Genomic DNA, 14,926 nt, shown 5'->3' with positions numbered 1-14,926 from the left:
AGGTGGTGGGCCTCTCCTGCACGCTGGCCACTGGCAGCACCCTCTTCCTGGGCAAAGTGGTATGGGCAGGGGTGAGGGCACCCCAGCCCCCCCCCCCCACCCAACCCTGCCCCAGCCTGTCCCCCATCACCCCACCAAAGCTGGATCAGAGCAGACTCAGGCCAGTGGTTGCCTTCAGGGAGCTTAGTCTTAGGGGAAGAGCCAGGCCAGGTCCCCAGAGTGTGACAAAAGCCATCTGAGGACAGCCCTGGGGGTTGGAGAGAGGGAGGACGGGGTGTGGTGGGGAAGCCGTGCTGCCTCTGGATGAGGCTGTCTGTGCTGCCCTCACCTGGGCCCTGGGCCCACCCTTCCCTCTGCAGGGCCCTTTCGTGCACCTGTCTGTGATGATGGCTGCCTACCTGGGCCGTGTGCGCACCACGACCATCGGGGAGCCTGAGGTTAGGGACTCGGGGGGCTTCCTTGGAGGACTGGGAGTGGGGAGGGAGGGGGCTGACGCTGAGCCCCGGACTCGGATCCCCCAGAACAAGAGCAAGCAAAACGAAATGCTGGTGGCAGCGGCGGCAGTGGGCGTGGCCACAGTCTTTGCAGCTCCCTTCAGCGGTGAGACCCCCTCATGCCCCGCCCCTGGGTCCCTCAAGCTCCTCCCCTCACACCCTGGGTTCCCTCAGCCCAGCTGAGAGCCTAGAGGAGGGGTTGGGTCTCATTCTAGTTCTTACTTCAGCCCCGCCTTGGGTATAGCCACCCCCGGAGGCGGCGGGGGGCGGGTGGTGGGGGGCATGGTTGGGTAGTGCTGAGAGGCTTCAGGGTAACATTACACAGACTTGGGTTTGAAATCCACTGGCCCCTTGGCCTCTCTGAGTCCAGCTTCTTCCTCTGTAAAATGGGGATCAAACCGTTCCCACCTGATAGTGAGAGGACGCACACCCGCATTCCAGGCTGGACGGGTCTCTGGGCAGCGGGCTCCTCCCAGCCCAGGGCCCATGCCCTGCCCTCCCCTCCTGTCTGTCTCTGTCCAGGCTGTAGCAGAGCAGGACAGATGGGTCAGGGAGGAGGTGACATGGGGAGGGGGCCCTGCAGCCACAGGTGGGTGGGGGTGGCGGGCCCTCCTGAGATCAGCGTCGCCCCCAGGCGTCCTGTTCAGCATTGAGGTCATGTCTTCCCACTTCTCTGTCTGGGATTACTGGAGGGGCTTCTTTGCGGCCACCTGCGGGGCCTTCATGTTCCGGCTCCTGGCGGTCTTCAACAGCGAGCAGGGTGAGCCCCCTGGGCTGCCTGACCCTGGCCCTGCTTGGGTGCTGGGGTGAGGGGCCCTCCCTTCCCCGCTCTGTACACCCCTTGCTCTCCTCTTCCCTCTCTCTCCCTCTTTTTCCTCCTCCCTGTTCCCACCTCTCTGGGAGGATGGAAGGGGCTGACCTGTGCTGAACATGAAGGGCAGGAGCCCTGAGGGTAGAAGGGATGAGGCTGGGCAGGGAGGCAGGAGCCTGGTTGTGGGGGCCTGGAATGCCAGGACATACATTCTGGGTCAGGACCTGGCACCCCTCCACCCTGGGCTGTTAGTCTGGGACTTGTGTTTGGGTGGGGTGGGAGCGCCATCTCGGCTCCCCACTGCTCTCCTTCCCCAGAGACCATCACCTCCCTCTACAAGACTAGTTTCCGGGTGGACGTTCCCTTCGACCTGCCAGAGATCTTCTTTTTTGCGGCACTGGGGTGAGTGGGTGCCTTGGGCTCCTGAGAGTCCAGTATGGCATTCCCCCCAGGCCTGGACTGCGGCCCCTGGCACTAGGGTCAGGCTCTGGTCTTACCTCCCTCCACCCCTTCAGTGGCATCTGTGGCGTCCTGAGCTGCGCTTACCTCTTCTGTCAGCGAACCTTCCTCAGCTTCATCAAGACCAATCGGTTCAGCTCCAAACTGCTGGCCACCAGGTAGGCTCCGGGCCTAGGGGCTGGGGACCTCTCAGCGAGCCCCTTGTGGACTCCAAACCTTATGTAGAAAGCCCCACCCCCATCCTCCAACTGAGCTCCTAAATCCTTCCCAAGCCCATGGAGCACCTAACACCCCTCTCCAAGTCCCCATGGTCACTGTCCCCCCTTCCTTACTGGGCTACGAATCCCCCATTGAACTCCCATCCCTCCTTCAGTCTATGCTCTCTCAGCGAACCCCCACCCCCTCACTGAGCCTCAAACCCTTGCCCCTTCAAATCTTGTGTGGCCCCTGGTGTTGGCCTTAGCGTTGGCCAGCCCTCCTGCCCCGAGATGCACATGGCCTGCCCCGGCATGGCCCACTCTCTCCTTCCTCCCAGTCTGCCTCTGCCCCAATTCTCCTCTTAATCTCCTGTGTGATTCCTCTGCCCTCAGTCATACCCAGTAGTGAGGGGCTCACCTCACGGGCTCCACCCCCTGGAGGGGGCCATGTTCCCTGCTCCCGCCCTTCCTCCTCCCCAATCCTTGCTCTGCTGCTGCCTGGGGCAGGCCCTGCTTCCCTCTCCTCGGGATGTGGGAAAGGCAGGGCCAGTCCTAGAGCTCACCCACCCCCCACAGCAAGCCTGTGTACTCGGCCCTGGCCACCTTGGTTCTCGCCTCCATCACCTACCCGCCCGGTGTGGGCCGCTTCCTAGCTTCTCGGGTAAGGGGCCCTGAGTGGGGGTGGCAGGAGTGGGAACCTCCATTTGTTTTCCCCTTTACATGTGTCTCACGTAATCCCCTCAGCACCCCACAAGGGCAACACCTGGGCATCATTCTACAGATAAGGAGACCATAGCTCCGGGAGGTCTGAGCCCTGCCCAAGGCCCCCTGCTGGGAAGTGGCAGAGGAGGATTCCAGGCAGGGTCAGGCGGTGCGGAGGCGGCTGGGGCCTGCCACTCGGGGCCCCTCAAGTCCAGTTCCCAACTGCCCCCACCACAGCTGTCCATGAAGCAGCATCTGGACTCGCTGTTCGACAACCATTCCTGGGCACTGATGACCCGGAACTCCAGCCCACCCTGGCCCGAGGAGCTCGACCCCCAGCACCTGTGGTGGGAATGGTACCACCCACGGTTCACCATCTTTGGGACCCTTGCCTTCTTCCTGGTTATGAAGGTGGGCCTCCAGTCCCAGATGTGCACAGAGCCAGGACCAGCTCTGGTGGGCGGGTGGGTGCCTCCCTGCACCTGGTGGCATGGAGCCCAGGCCTTCCACCCACACTTCCTGATGTGTCCCCTGCCCACTGCATGGTCCTGGGCAAGTGACTTCAGCTCTCTGGGTCTCACTCTTCCCATCTTGAAAGTGGGGTGGTTACTGGGAAGGCTGAGGAGGAAGAAAGGAATGTACCTGGCACAGTGCCAGGCACACAGTGAGCATTTCTCAGGGTGAGGACCCTCCCCAATGCCAGACTCTGGCAGTGGGCGCATGGCTGGGCACCCTCTTTCTCTCTAGGACACTCCCCTGTCCCCTGTCCTGTCTTCTCTTGTCCATGCCTTGCTCAGCGGCCTCTAACCTCTGCCCTGGGCTCCCCATTCCTGCAGTTCTGGATGCTGATTCTGGCCACCACCATCCCCATGCCTGCCGGGTACTTCATGCCTATCTTCATCCTTGGTGAGTCTGGGGTCCTGAGGTTCTGAGAGTTTCGGGGCAGGGCCATGCATCCTGGTTCACCTTTTTCCCGGGTGGTACTGAGGATGGCCCTCAGGGATAGAGGGCTGTGGGGGCCGGGTCAGCCTGGCTTCCCCTCACCCTAAGTCTGACCAGGAGCTGCCATCGGGCGCCTCTTGGGAGAGGCTCTAGCTGTCGCCTTTCCTGAGGGCATCGTGGCTGGAGGGGTTACCAATCCCATCATGCCCGGGGGCTATGCCCTGGCAGGTGAGTGGGTCAGGGTCCTGCTGGGTGGGCGATGTCGTGGGGCTAGGCTAGACCTGGAGAACTGGCTGATGGTTCCCCAGGGCACTGAGTCCTCCAGTGAACCCCCCACCCATTAAGGGGGTCTGTCCCTCCTGAGCCCCACCATTCCCCGGGGCCCATCACTCCCTCATGGCTCCTGTCCTGTCCCCAGTCCCATGGCCTCCCTTATCCCTCTCTTCTCACAAGCCCAGGCCTTGTGGTGCTTCCCACAGTGCCCAGGCTATGGCCTCTTACAATTCCCGCCTTAGGCCCTGACCACAGCCAGGCTAGTTATGCCCTCACATGAGGCTGGCCCCTGGCCCCTGGCTCCTGGCCTGAGCCGAACTGTGTGGCTCTGCCCCTGCAGGGGCTGCAGCCTTCTCAGGGGCTGTGACCCACACTATATCTACGGCGCTGCTGGCCTTTGAGCTGACCGGCCAGATAGTGCATGCACTGCCTGTGCTGATGGCGGTGCTGGCGGCCAACGCCATTGCACAGAGCTGCCAGCCCTCCTTCTACGATGGCACCATCATTGTCAAGAAGCTGCCATACCTGCCGCGGATTCTGGGCCGCAACATCGGGTGAGCAGCGCGCACCTCAGGCTGGCTGAAGGGAGTCATAGTGTCCGCGTAGGGCGGGGGGTGGAGGGCACCTCCAAAAAGAAATGCCACCACAGCAGACCTTGGACATGGGGGCTGGGAGGGGCTGACACACAGCCGTGCTCTGGTCTCCATTCTCTCCAGTGCCCCTAGTGACCCTGGGCAAGTCGTTGGCCTTGTGGCCTCAGTGTCTGTCTAGGGGTCAGCAGGGCTCCACAGCAGGAGGATGAGTATTGCCCCGCGTACAGGTTGAGGAAACCGGGGCTCAGAGAGGTGCCCCGTCTTGCTCCAGGTGACACGGAGAGTCGGCACCAGATTCGAGAGGTCTCCTCCCCTCTCCCCACTTCTGCTGTCCTTGCTGGGACTTTGGGAGTAGGAGGTGGAACGAGAATGGAAATGGACTTTGAGGTCCTCACTCAACCAGATAGGACCAGAGCAGCTTCTGGCCCCAGAGAAGCAGACCAAGGAGGCTCTGAGAGTCCCTGAGCTGGAGGCCCCACTCTAAACACAAGCAAGCTGCTGCCTTGCTCTGAACCTGTTTCCCCATCTGGAAAACGGGGCTGTTTATACCAGTGTTTTCCAAACTTCCAAGTTTTTCCTCGGGGATGACATACCCTTTTATAATCAAATGGAGCTACGCAGGGAAGGCTGCTGGGTCTGTACTCCAATCTTGTTATCCATTAATGTGATGGCCTGTCACTGAGCACCTGGCAGATACTGGTTTTCCGTCATCTCACACTCAGCTCTGTCCAAGCTGGGACAAGACCCAAGTGGAGCTGGTCTGGGGGACATGGGGTCCAGGGGGCTGGGAATTAGGAACGGGGCCATCAGTAATGTGGTCCCCAGGTTTCCTCTCACCGTGGGTTCTAGGAATCCCTCATTCCACGAACCTCTCCGGCCCTGCCCACACTCCAGAGCCGTGGTCCCCGGTTCTAGCAAAGCTCCCCCCAGATCCTCCTGCTGGCCTGGGTCTCACATCCCCAACTCCGGGACCTGATGGGAGCCCCTCTGCCTGCAGCTCCCACCGCGTGAGGGTGGAGCACTTCATGAACTGCAGCATCACCACACTGGCCAAGGACACGCCGCTGCAGGAGGTGGTCAAGGTCGTGACCTCCACAGACGTGGCCGAGTATCCCCTGGTGGAGAGCACAGGTGCCCAGCCGGAAGGGAGGAGGAAGTCGGGGTTGGGGGATGCCCTCTGCCTCCTTCTTGGACCTGTCAGGCAGACAGGATCTGCATCCAGGCTCTGTGACTTAGCAACCAACCATGTGACCTTGGGCAAGTCACTTCACCTGAGCCTCAGTTTCCTCATCAGTAAAATGGAAATCATGGCCACCCTCCCTTGGGGTGGTTGACATGTCTAAAGAGAGTTAGCCGGGTGTTTGTAAGGCATCCTCTGGGCAGCTGCTGGGGTAGGAGCATGGGGACACCACCAGGGTCTTCCGGAAGCTTCCCTACAGGCCTGTTTCTTCGTAATGTGCCTTCCTCCCTCTCCCTCTCCACTTGCCAGAGTCCCAGATCCTGGTGGGCATCGTGCAGAGGGCCCAGCTGGTGCAGGCCCTCCAGGCTGAGCCAACTTCCTGGGCTCCAGGACACCAGGTAGGTACTCCTGAGGGGCGTGGGGATCGGTCAGCAGGGATGGGAGGGGAGGGACCCGCTGATCTCCTGAGAGAGAGGTGGTCTGAGAGAGGCATCCTGGGGAGGCTGGCCCTGCACCCACAACCCTAGCCCAGAGTAAGTTTCCCGTGGTCACGTGGACACTGCAGGCTTGGGCCCCTGGGCTCCTCCTCATGCTCCACTTCTTGGCAGGGAGATGATAGAGAGAGAGGGTCTCCCACCAGGTCTATGATGCTTGCCCTCATGTATAAGTGGGATGCTGTGTCACTCAAGCCCTAGTCTCCTGCTTGGCTGAGCCACAGCTCATAAAGCCAGGACCCAAGTGTGGCTTCTTGGGGAGTCCACCGAGCCTTCGGCATCCTCCATGAGTCTTCTACGCCTGGGTGGCCCAGGTTGCCTGATTGTGTATGTGTTGGGGTTAAGGGTCCTCCCCGACTCCCTCTGGTCTCTGTCCTGGGGCCCAAGGTCACATCTTCCCCAGCAGAGACCAGGTCAAGAAAGCCAGCAGTGTCTCCAGGACATCTTGGCTGGGGGCTGCCCCACGGAACCAGTGACCCTGACGCTATTCTCAGAGACCACCATGCACCAGGTAACAAATATTGAGGAGTGTGACGCATGAGGCCCCTGGGGCAGGGCAAGAGCTCAGGCTCCAGCCTCCCCTCCCAACCTGCCCTGCCCGCCTTATACTGCTTCCTGCCCCTCCTGGGCCTGTGTCTTCATCAGCAGTCTGGGCAGGGCAGCTCCTGCCCTGTCGCCCCTCACTGCCAGGGTTGCAGGGATGATGCAGAGAGACAAGGGAAGTAGGGGGCTTGGCAAATGGAAGTCTCTGGGTGGAGAAAGACAGTGGAGTTCACCACGGCACACGTGCGTTTCAATTTCAGGTCCACCACATTCTCCCTGTATGATCTTGGACAAATTATATAGCCAGTTGAGACAGAGCCTGGCACATGGGCGGGAAAGGGGCAGAGGCCCACAGCGAACCTGGAGATGGCCCTGCCCGCTCTGTGCTGCTGGAGGGTGCTGGATATTGGGTCCTGTTCACCTGCGGCCTCGCCCAGACCCTTGCATGGACTCTGGCATCCCCCAGTGGCCACACTGGACATTGCAGGCCTGGCTGTCTTGCCTCCCACACACATCAGGCCCGGCCCCTCTTCCTGGATCAGAGGCGTGGCAGAGTGGGCCAGAGGGTGGGCTGGGTACCTTCTACCCTCCAGTGTTTCCTAACAATCCCCCATCCAGGCACACAACCTCTTTAAGCTGTTGAACCTTCAGTCCCTCTTCGTGACATCGCGGGGCAGAGCTGTGGGCTGCGTGTCCTGGGTGGAGGTACCAGGGTCCCAGGGGCAGAGCAAAGCAGGGGACCCATGCCTGAGAAGGCTGGGGAGGTGGGGGAGGGGGGACACTAGCATGCTCCCATCCAAACCTGGGGGAATTCAGAGGATACTGATGAGTCCCTCTTCCTGGCCCAGATTGGCCACTGGGCCTGGCTCCCCATCTTGTTTCCTGGCCAGTGGCCAGCCTGCCCCTCTCTGCCTCAGTGATCTCATCTGTGCAGTGAGGTGGCACAGGCTCTACTATTCACCCAGAAACCACCCTTAGGGGACTAAAAATGCTGGTGCCGCCCTGTCAACCTCCTCTACATCCCTCCTCCAGCCCCCTCCCCCTTTCTCTGTTCTAGATGAAGAAAGCAATTTCCAACCTGACAAATCCACCAGCCCCAAAGTGAGCCAGTCCAGCAAGATGAAACAGGGCACCCCAGCTGCCCTGGTACTGAGGTTGGGCTGAGACCCTGCCTCTCTTCCCCCATCACTCCTTACCCCCACTCCAACCCAGCTTCATTCCTTGGCATAACAGACAACTCTAACCTAGCCCAGAAGAAGATGGCTCATCCTGGGTGTGACGATGGCTCCTGCCTTGAAAGACAAATCCCAGCTTGGACAGAGCTGAGTGTGAGATGATGGAAAACCAGTGTCTGCCAGGTGCTCAGTGACTGGCCATCACATTAATGAATAACGAGATTGGAGTATGCTGTCACCAAGGGCAGGCACAGATGCCCTCTGGGGTTGTCTGATTCCCAATGAGAGGCTCCAGAGAAAAATAAAGCTGGTTCCCAGAGCCGCTGTCCATCCCTCATCTCAGCTGCAAGGTTGCTGACCTGGGACTGGAGCTCCTCACCTGCGCTGGCCCAGAGTGAGTTTTCTGTGGTCACGTGGACACTGCAGGCTCGGGCCCCTGGGCTCTTCTTCATGCTGCACTTCTTGGCAGGGAGATGGTAGGGAGAGAGGGTCTCCCACCAGGTCTATGATGCTTGTCCTCATGAATAAGTGGGACGCTGTGTCACTCAAGCCCTAGTCTCCTGCTTGGCTGAGCCACAGCTCATAAAGCCAGGACCCAAGTGTGGTTCCTTGGGGAGTCCACCGAGCCTTGGGCATCCTCCATGAGTCTTCTACGCCTGGGTGGCCCAGGTTGCCTGGTTGTGTATGTGTTGGGGTTCAGGGTCCTCCCTGACTCCCTCTGGACTCTCCCCAGGGGCCCAAGGTCACATCTTCCCCAGCAGAGACCAGGCCAAGATCACCAGGGTGAACGCACCACTTTAAATGTCCTCAGAGAACCTTGAGTGAGATGGGAGGGAGCTGCAAGGAGCAAGAGTGGGCTCCCGGGGGCGAGGAGCAGGGGATACCGAGGAAGCAGGTTCAGAGAGGAAGGGACAGACAGACAGACACTCCAGAGAGACAGATGTCCTGGTGAGGACAGCCGGGGAGCAGGTGCTTAGCTACCAGAAGTGGCCACCCCACCTTTGCCGGGGGGCAGACACACAGAGACAGTGGGGAGGGACTGAGCCCCAGGTACAGGCAGGGTTCCCAGACCCCACTCTAAGTGGGTTTCAGTTCTCTCCATGGATGTCCTCCTGGGGGCCTGGCTGTTGCTCCTCTGGGCCAGGCTGCCCTGGTGTCTCTGAGAGTCCTTGAGTTCCCTGAGGGCAGACACCCTGCAGGGGAAGGTGCCCACCTGAGTGAAGTAATGAATGGGGAGGGGTTATGGCTGCCACTGCTGGGGCAGGTCCGCCGAGGCACAGAGGGGCCATGATGAGTGCTGGCCCCATCCCTGCCACACCTACCCTGTGCCTACCCGAGGGGTCAAGAGATGCCCCGCCCTGGATCCCGGGATCCAGATATGCCTGGACTGCCCACCAGGCGAGGTCATGGTGTGAGCAGGTGCCGGACCAGCACAGCACCCGCCTCAGTTATAGAACACCTCGTCCTCCTCCCAGACGGAGCCGCTGTCCACCGAGGGGAGGGAGCCCAGTAGGTGCGTCCCACCCTCGGGTCCTTGGTGCCCGGGCCACCGCCGCTGATGCTGCAGCTCTGGGCTGAGGGGCTGCGGGATGCCAGCGGTGCTGGGGGTCTCCTCAGGTGAGGGACAGCTCTCAGGGGAGAGGCTGGGTGAGGAGAAGGCCTGAAGGCTGTCATCCTGCGAGGGGCCACTGGGAAGGCTATCCTGAAGGTAGATGCTCTCCAGATCTGGAAAAGCAATGGGGTGACGGGGGAATGGCGTCCCGAATCCGGCTCTTTGCCCTCTCTGGGGGTGTGAGAAAGGGCAAGGGGCAGAACAACTGCCTCCAAATCCAGCTGTGTGACTGGCGAGCGTTGTGACCTTGGTCAAGTCACCAAAACCCTCTGAGCCCCAGGTTCCTCCTCGAGGCAGTAAACGGAGGAGTCAAGAGTGGGCTTGGAGCCAGCCTGTGCTCTCTGAGAACTGGGACAACCAGTGCTCCCCTGGGCCTCTGTCCCCTCCCCGTCCCTCTCCATCTGTCAGGGCCAAGGCTCCTTGAAGCCCTCAATAGTAACCTGGGCTTCTAGAAAGGCGGTTGCTTGCGTCTGGTGCTAAGTTTCAGATCCGGCTCTGACGCTTCTAACTGTGTCATTTGGAGTAAGTTTCTGAACCTCTGAGTGCCTCTGTTTCCTTATTTGTAAAATGGGGACAACAGGACCCCCTCCCTAAGGCTGCTGTGAGGGTTCCGGGAGATGCCTGGTGCACAGCCCTCAGTGCGGTAAGCACTCGATCCCCGCCCCCACTGTGCTCATTCTGTCCTTCCTGCTCCTGGTACTGCCGGGCAATAGGAAGGGCAAGGATCACTGCCGCATTTTGCAGATGAAGAAACTTAGGCTGAGAAAAGGAAGGGGCTTGGCCGAGGTCACACTGCATTTGGTGGTGGGCAGGCATCCAGCCTCAGCTCCGCTCTGCTCACCCCCACCCCCGGACCTCCTGGGCTGTACCTTGGAGCTGGATGATGCCCTGGGGGCTGTTCTCAGGGTGCAGTTCCTCGTCATCCAGCAAGGACCAAGCGCTCAGTGTGGCCTCTGTGATGGCAAACTGCTCAGCGACCCCTGGGAGAACAGCAAGATCTGGCTCAGTGGGGGATGGGTGGGGACAGCCTCAGTGCCTGATGGAGCTGCTCCAGGACATGCTGGAGGGTGGCTGCCTGTCAGCGCTGCCCATCCACGCCCCAGTGGTCAAGAATGCTCACTTAACAGCCCCCTACACTTTGCCATTATTTTTTCCTGCCCAGACAATGTCCATGCAGTGATCTGGGCCCCTCAAGGTCCCAGCTTCACCCCCACAGAGCCCTGGCCAGTTCCCCTCCTCACTGACCTGCAGCAAAGCGGGCCTCACGCAGCTCATCTGGGAGGCAGCAGTAATGCTCGTCCTCAGCTAGGGACAGCTCCCAGCCTGCCCGCTGGGCACTCCAGCCCTTCCACTCGATGAGGTGGGCCACGCGGCCTCGGGCCATGGCCATGGGCTTTTTGATGTGGTCCTTGATGCTCTGCACCACCCCTGGGGCATGGAGGGCATCTGGGTGACTGTTCTGACACAAGACCCAGCCCAGGGCCTGGCCCTCGTGCCTCAGGCCCACCTGGTGGCCTGTACCCCACATTCCCTCAGTGTGCCACGGTCTCCATCAGTGCCCCACACCTCCCCAAGGGCCTATACCCATCTAACTCTTCCCGCCCTCCAAAGCCTCCTTCTCACTCCTGCCCTGAGCCCTCTGAGCTCTGCGGCCCCGTCCCCTCAATGCCCCCACCCACTGGCATCCGCATTTCCTCCCAGCATCCTACTCCTAGTCCTTGTTCCCACCCACTGGGTGCTTCTTCCCCAGATCGCCCACACCCCTCACTCCCTTTCGGACTAAGTTCAGACCCTTTCGCCCAAGGAGATCCACCCGAGGACCACTCATGAGTCCCCAGCTTTCTCCATGATCCATTAAATACATTCTGAGAGAGCATCTCTGTAGCCAGCCCGCTCTGCTGGAGGTGAGACCTGGGTGGATGGAGCAGGCAGGGAAGGCTTCTGGAAGAGGGGACCTGGGATTGGAATTTGAAGGAGTGTTGGGTTTGGACAGATAGAGGCAAGACTGGAAGTTTCATTTCAGAGATGAGAAGAGGATGAAGGCATGGAAGAGTTTGGCATGAGTCCAGGACTAGCTGGAGTGAGACATGGGGTCCACATTAGGACTGGGCGACAAGAGAAGTGGGGAGCTGATCAGGGCCAGAACAGGGTTGGGGAGAATGAGGTGGAGGGCTCAGATATTCTCCTTGTGCAATGGGGAGCCCCAGCAGGGTAATGAGCAAGAGAGAGACCAGTTAGCACAGCTGTTTAGAAAGACACCCCAGTTGGAAGATTAGGGGTTACTGCAGGGACCCAGCAACAGACATGGCAAAGGCTGGGCAGACAGAGAGGAGGGGTTGGGGGCTTTGGGAGGAGAGGAGTTGTGTGTGGAAAATGGAGAGGGGCTGTCAGCAATGGTTCAGGATTGTCATTAACCAAGTCTGACAACACAGATCTGCGAGTCACTGGGGTCTCCGAAGCCATGATGTGAGGAATGGTGATATTTAAGAAAGACAAGGCTTGGTGCGGTGGCTCACACCTGTAATCCCAGTGCTTTGGGAGGCCAAGGCGGGAAGATCACTTGAAGTCAGGAGTTTGAGACCAGCCTGGCCAACATGGTCAATCCTGTCATCCTGTCTCTATTAAACATACACACACACACACACACACACACACACAGTAGCTGGGCATGGTGGCATGTGCCTGTAATCTCAGCTGCTTGGGAGGCTGAAGCAGGAGAATCTCTTGAACCCGGGAGGTGAAGGTTGTAGTGAGCCGAGATTGCACCACGGCACTCCAGCCTGGGTGACGGACTGAGAAGAAAGACGAGGTATCCACAAAGGAAATTAGAGAGCTGGGAAAATAGGAAAGATGGGTGTGTGGAAGAAAGGGGAGAATCTCGCTCCCAATCACTAAAGTGGGGGGTGTTGGGTATCTAAGAAGGTGTTTTAGAGAAGGTGGGGGTTCAAGTGGCTCTTGAAAGGTAGGTGCAGCGGTCTAAGGTGCTGCGGGTGGAAGAGAAAGGCACAGGCCAATGTGGGGAAGGAGGGCCCCAGGGGTCCCGGGGGAGCTGGGTGGGCTTTAGTGAAGCAGAGCCTGCAGGGCATGGAGCAGAGCTGGGTATGCACAGACAGGTGAAGGCCACGCCGGCGCCACCTGATGCCGTGGTGATCACCGACACCTCCTTTACTGTACCCACCTGCTTCAGGTGCTGCTGCTGTGAGCTCACACCTACATCCGTATCTGCAGAACCGCCCTGAGACAATGGGAGCTGCCTCACCCAGATATGCCCAGGAGGCTGCAAATTCCTCCCCGGGGGCAGCCAGTGAGGCAGCAGTGGGGGAGTATAAAGTCCAGCCCCTGGCCGGGCGCAGTGGCTCGGGCCTATAATCCCAGCCCTTTGGGAGCCTGAGGCAGGCAGATCACCTGAGGTCAGGAGTTCAAGACCAGTCTGGTCCACATGGTGAAACCCTGTCTCTACTAAGAATACAAAAATAGCTGGGTGTAGTGGCGCATACCTGTAATCCCAGCTACTTGGGCAGTTGAGGCAGGAAAATTGCTTGATCCCGGGAGGTGGAGGTTGCAGTGAGCCAAGATCACACCACTGCACTCCAGCCTGGTGACGGAGTGACACTCTGTCTCTCAAAAATAAAATAAAATAAAATAAAATAAAAAGAGTCCAGCCTCTTGCCATAGCGTGCCATCAATTCTGGGGTACTATTCATGCTCCCAAGCTGCGGTGGGACCAGGTGGGCAGGGCTAGACTCCTGCTGAGCCCCTTCCCAGCCCGCTCTGCCTCCCCCGCTGCCTGCTCGCTTCTCTTGAGGGCCAGTCTCCAGGGAATCACCTGCACAGTCATGCCAATGTCAGGGAGCCTGAATTAAGGTGATGTGACTGGCAGAGAGGCAGGGAGACCATGCCAGACAGACATCTGAAAAACTCTGCCCCACCCCCTCAGAGCTTATTAAGAACCCAGCAGTTTAACCCGTGGAAACAGAACCCTGAGCCACTGGTCCCCCAGTGACCTGTGGCATTTAGAAAATGGAGAATCCAACAGGGCTGGCATTTAGAAAATGGGACTCTGGCATTTACAAAATGGAGAATCCAACAGGGCTGCCGTCTTCCCACCTGCAACTCAGCTGTGCCCTTCCCACCACCAGGGTCTATGGTGGGACTGTGCATTCTCCATGGGCAGGAGAGTTGCAGCCAGAACCTACCCACAAGGGATGAGGTGGCCAGGGCCGCCACGTTGTAGTTGCTGGGGCAGGACCTGGAGTCGGACAGGTAGCCGTTGGTGGTCTGGAAGCACCTCTGGAGGAAGGGGCAGGAGGGCTGAGCAGGGTGGGCCACACTGCTGGCCAACATCCCTCCAGTACCGCCCATCCCGTCTCCCAGCCCACCAGGTCCTCTGGTCAGTGGGCAAGGACAGGGCAACTGAAGCCAGAAAGATTCTACCAACTCCCACGGGACCACCCCTACCCACTGTTGCATCAGATTCTTGTCTTAGGGCTGGTGGGACTGTGTGCCTGGGCTGGGCACAGGGGATAGAGGGGCGATGGTGTCAGCTGGGGCTGGCTGGACTGGGGGACACACAGTGCACTGACCTGCCACGGATCCCAACAGAAATCCATCTGTTTGTCCTAAAACAAGAGGAGAGAGAGGATCAGGCAGGCCCTGGCACACTGTCCTGGCAGATGGCCCAAGTCCTGGGGCCCTGGGCGGGGATGAGGGTCAGCCTTCTGGTGCTCTGTGAGGTCGGGGTCTGCCCTCTCATGGGTCATGCTCTGGTGTCCCCCGGCACGCAGAGTAAGAAGGAGGGGGCGATAGTGGTGCTGGGAGGAGAGGCAGCCAGTGCAGCCTATAGAGCAGGCTTGGGTGTGAGCTCTGACTTTGCCGTTTCCCAGCTGGTATCCCTAGCCTATTCCTAACAGCTCTGAACATGTCTCCTCCTCTGCAAAATGGTGACAATGTCATTCACCTCACGAGTTGTGGTGAGGCCTAAATAACATAATGGAGGCTAAGAGCTGAGTGCGGTGCTTAGCAGAAGGTGAGGGCCGCTGGGGAGAAGGTAATTATATCATCCAGTGGGTTCATGCCACAGACCCTGGAGCAAGGGTGGAAATTATGCACCAGGATGTGGGGCCTCTAGTGACCCTGAGCGACATCTTCCAAATATATCTAGATGGAGAATTCTTTTTTTTTCTTTTTTTAATTCTTTCTACCCCAAATCACCACCCTGCCTGCGCCTTTGCTCACATTACCTCCTCTTCCTTCTGCAACAGAGGAAGAGCTGTTCCTGCTGTACCCAAGACCTTCTCGCCCATCCATCCCGTACTGGCTCCCATCCCTGCCCTTCCCTCCGGTGCCTTGCTTTCTCTGCTGCGGCTCACCGTGCCCTCTCCGCTCCATCAGCCTGGAAGCATCTCGCCAGCATCACACTTGCCGCCACATCTCCTGGGCTCAGGACTTTTT

The 14,926-nt window shown here is 59.4% G+C and overlaps 2 protein-coding genes across 2 annotated transcripts; one reads left to right on the top strand and one right to left on the bottom strand.

Moving 5' to 3' along the window:
• The first annotated feature begins 813 nt into the window (after window positions 1–813).
• On the top strand, window positions 814–8,182 carry LOC105510224 (chloride channel protein ClC-Ka-like). The gene is made up of 13 exons (XM_011939886.1): window positions 814–1,254; window positions 1,623–1,707; window positions 1,821–1,922; window positions 2,538–2,622; window positions 2,901–3,074; window positions 3,500–3,569; window positions 3,723–3,833; window positions 4,219–4,432; window positions 5,469–5,602; window positions 5,961–6,049; window positions 6,576–6,656; window positions 7,307–7,393; window positions 7,746–8,182. The coding sequence occupies exons 1-13, from the start codon at window positions 981–983 to the stop codon at window positions 7,791–7,793; spliced, it is 1,554 nt and encodes a 517-aa protein (XP_011795276.1). The 5' UTR covers window positions 814–980; the 3' UTR covers window positions 7,794–8,182.
• A 1,125-nt stretch (window positions 8,183–9,307) lies between these two features.
• Window positions 9,308–14,778, bottom strand: LOC105510261 (protein FAM131C-like). The gene is made up of 6 exons (XM_011939942.1): window positions 14,716–14,778; window positions 14,059–14,094; window positions 13,672–13,765; window positions 10,721–10,903; window positions 10,345–10,455; window positions 9,308–9,588 (listed from the first exon to the last, which is right to left on the bottom strand). The coding sequence occupies exons 1-6, from the start codon at window positions 14,776–14,778 to the stop codon at window positions 9,308–9,310; spliced, it is 768 nt and encodes a 255-aa protein (XP_011795332.1).
• Between the last annotated feature and the right edge of the window lie 148 nt (window positions 14,779–14,926).

The sequence above is a fragment of the Colobus angolensis genome, unplaced genomic scaffold, assembly GCF_000951035.1.
Source record: "Colobus angolensis palliatus isolate OR3802 unplaced genomic scaffold, Cang.pa_1.0 Scaffold185, whole genome shotgun sequence".
NCBI lineage: Eukaryota > Metazoa > Chordata > Mammalia > Primates > Cercopithecidae > Colobus > Colobus angolensis.
Note: the sequence above shows the minus strand (reverse complement) of the source record. Positions and strands in the feature narration are given on the sequence as shown.

Bases quoted from the DNA above. Each gene is read 5' to 3' on its own strand.
- LOC105510224 (XM_011939886.1), top strand. From the start codon at position 981: ATGCCCTGCCCTCCCCTCCTGTCTGTCTCTGTCCAGGCTGTAGCAGAG. The intron at 1,708-1,820 runs GTGAGTGGGTGC...CCACCCCTTCAG, and splicing joins TTCTTTTTTGCGGCACTGGG to TGGCATCTGTGGCGTCCTGA. The intron at 3,075-3,499 runs GTGGGCCTCCAG...CCATTCCTGCAG, and splicing joins CCTTCTTCCTGGTTATGAAG to TTCTGGATGCTGATTCTGGC.
- LOC105510261 (XM_011939942.1), bottom strand. From the start codon at position 14,778: ATGGGCGAGAAGGTCTTGGGTACAGCAGGAACAGCTCTTCCTCTGTTG. The intron at 13,766-14,058 runs GTCAGTGCACTG...CCCTTCCTCCAG, and splicing joins TCTGTTGGGATCCGTGGCAG to AGGTGCTTCCAGACCACCAA. The intron at 10,904-13,671 runs GTAGGTTCTGGC...TCCATGCCCCAG, and splicing joins GGCCACCTCATCCCTTGTGG to GGGTGGTGCAGAGCATCAAG.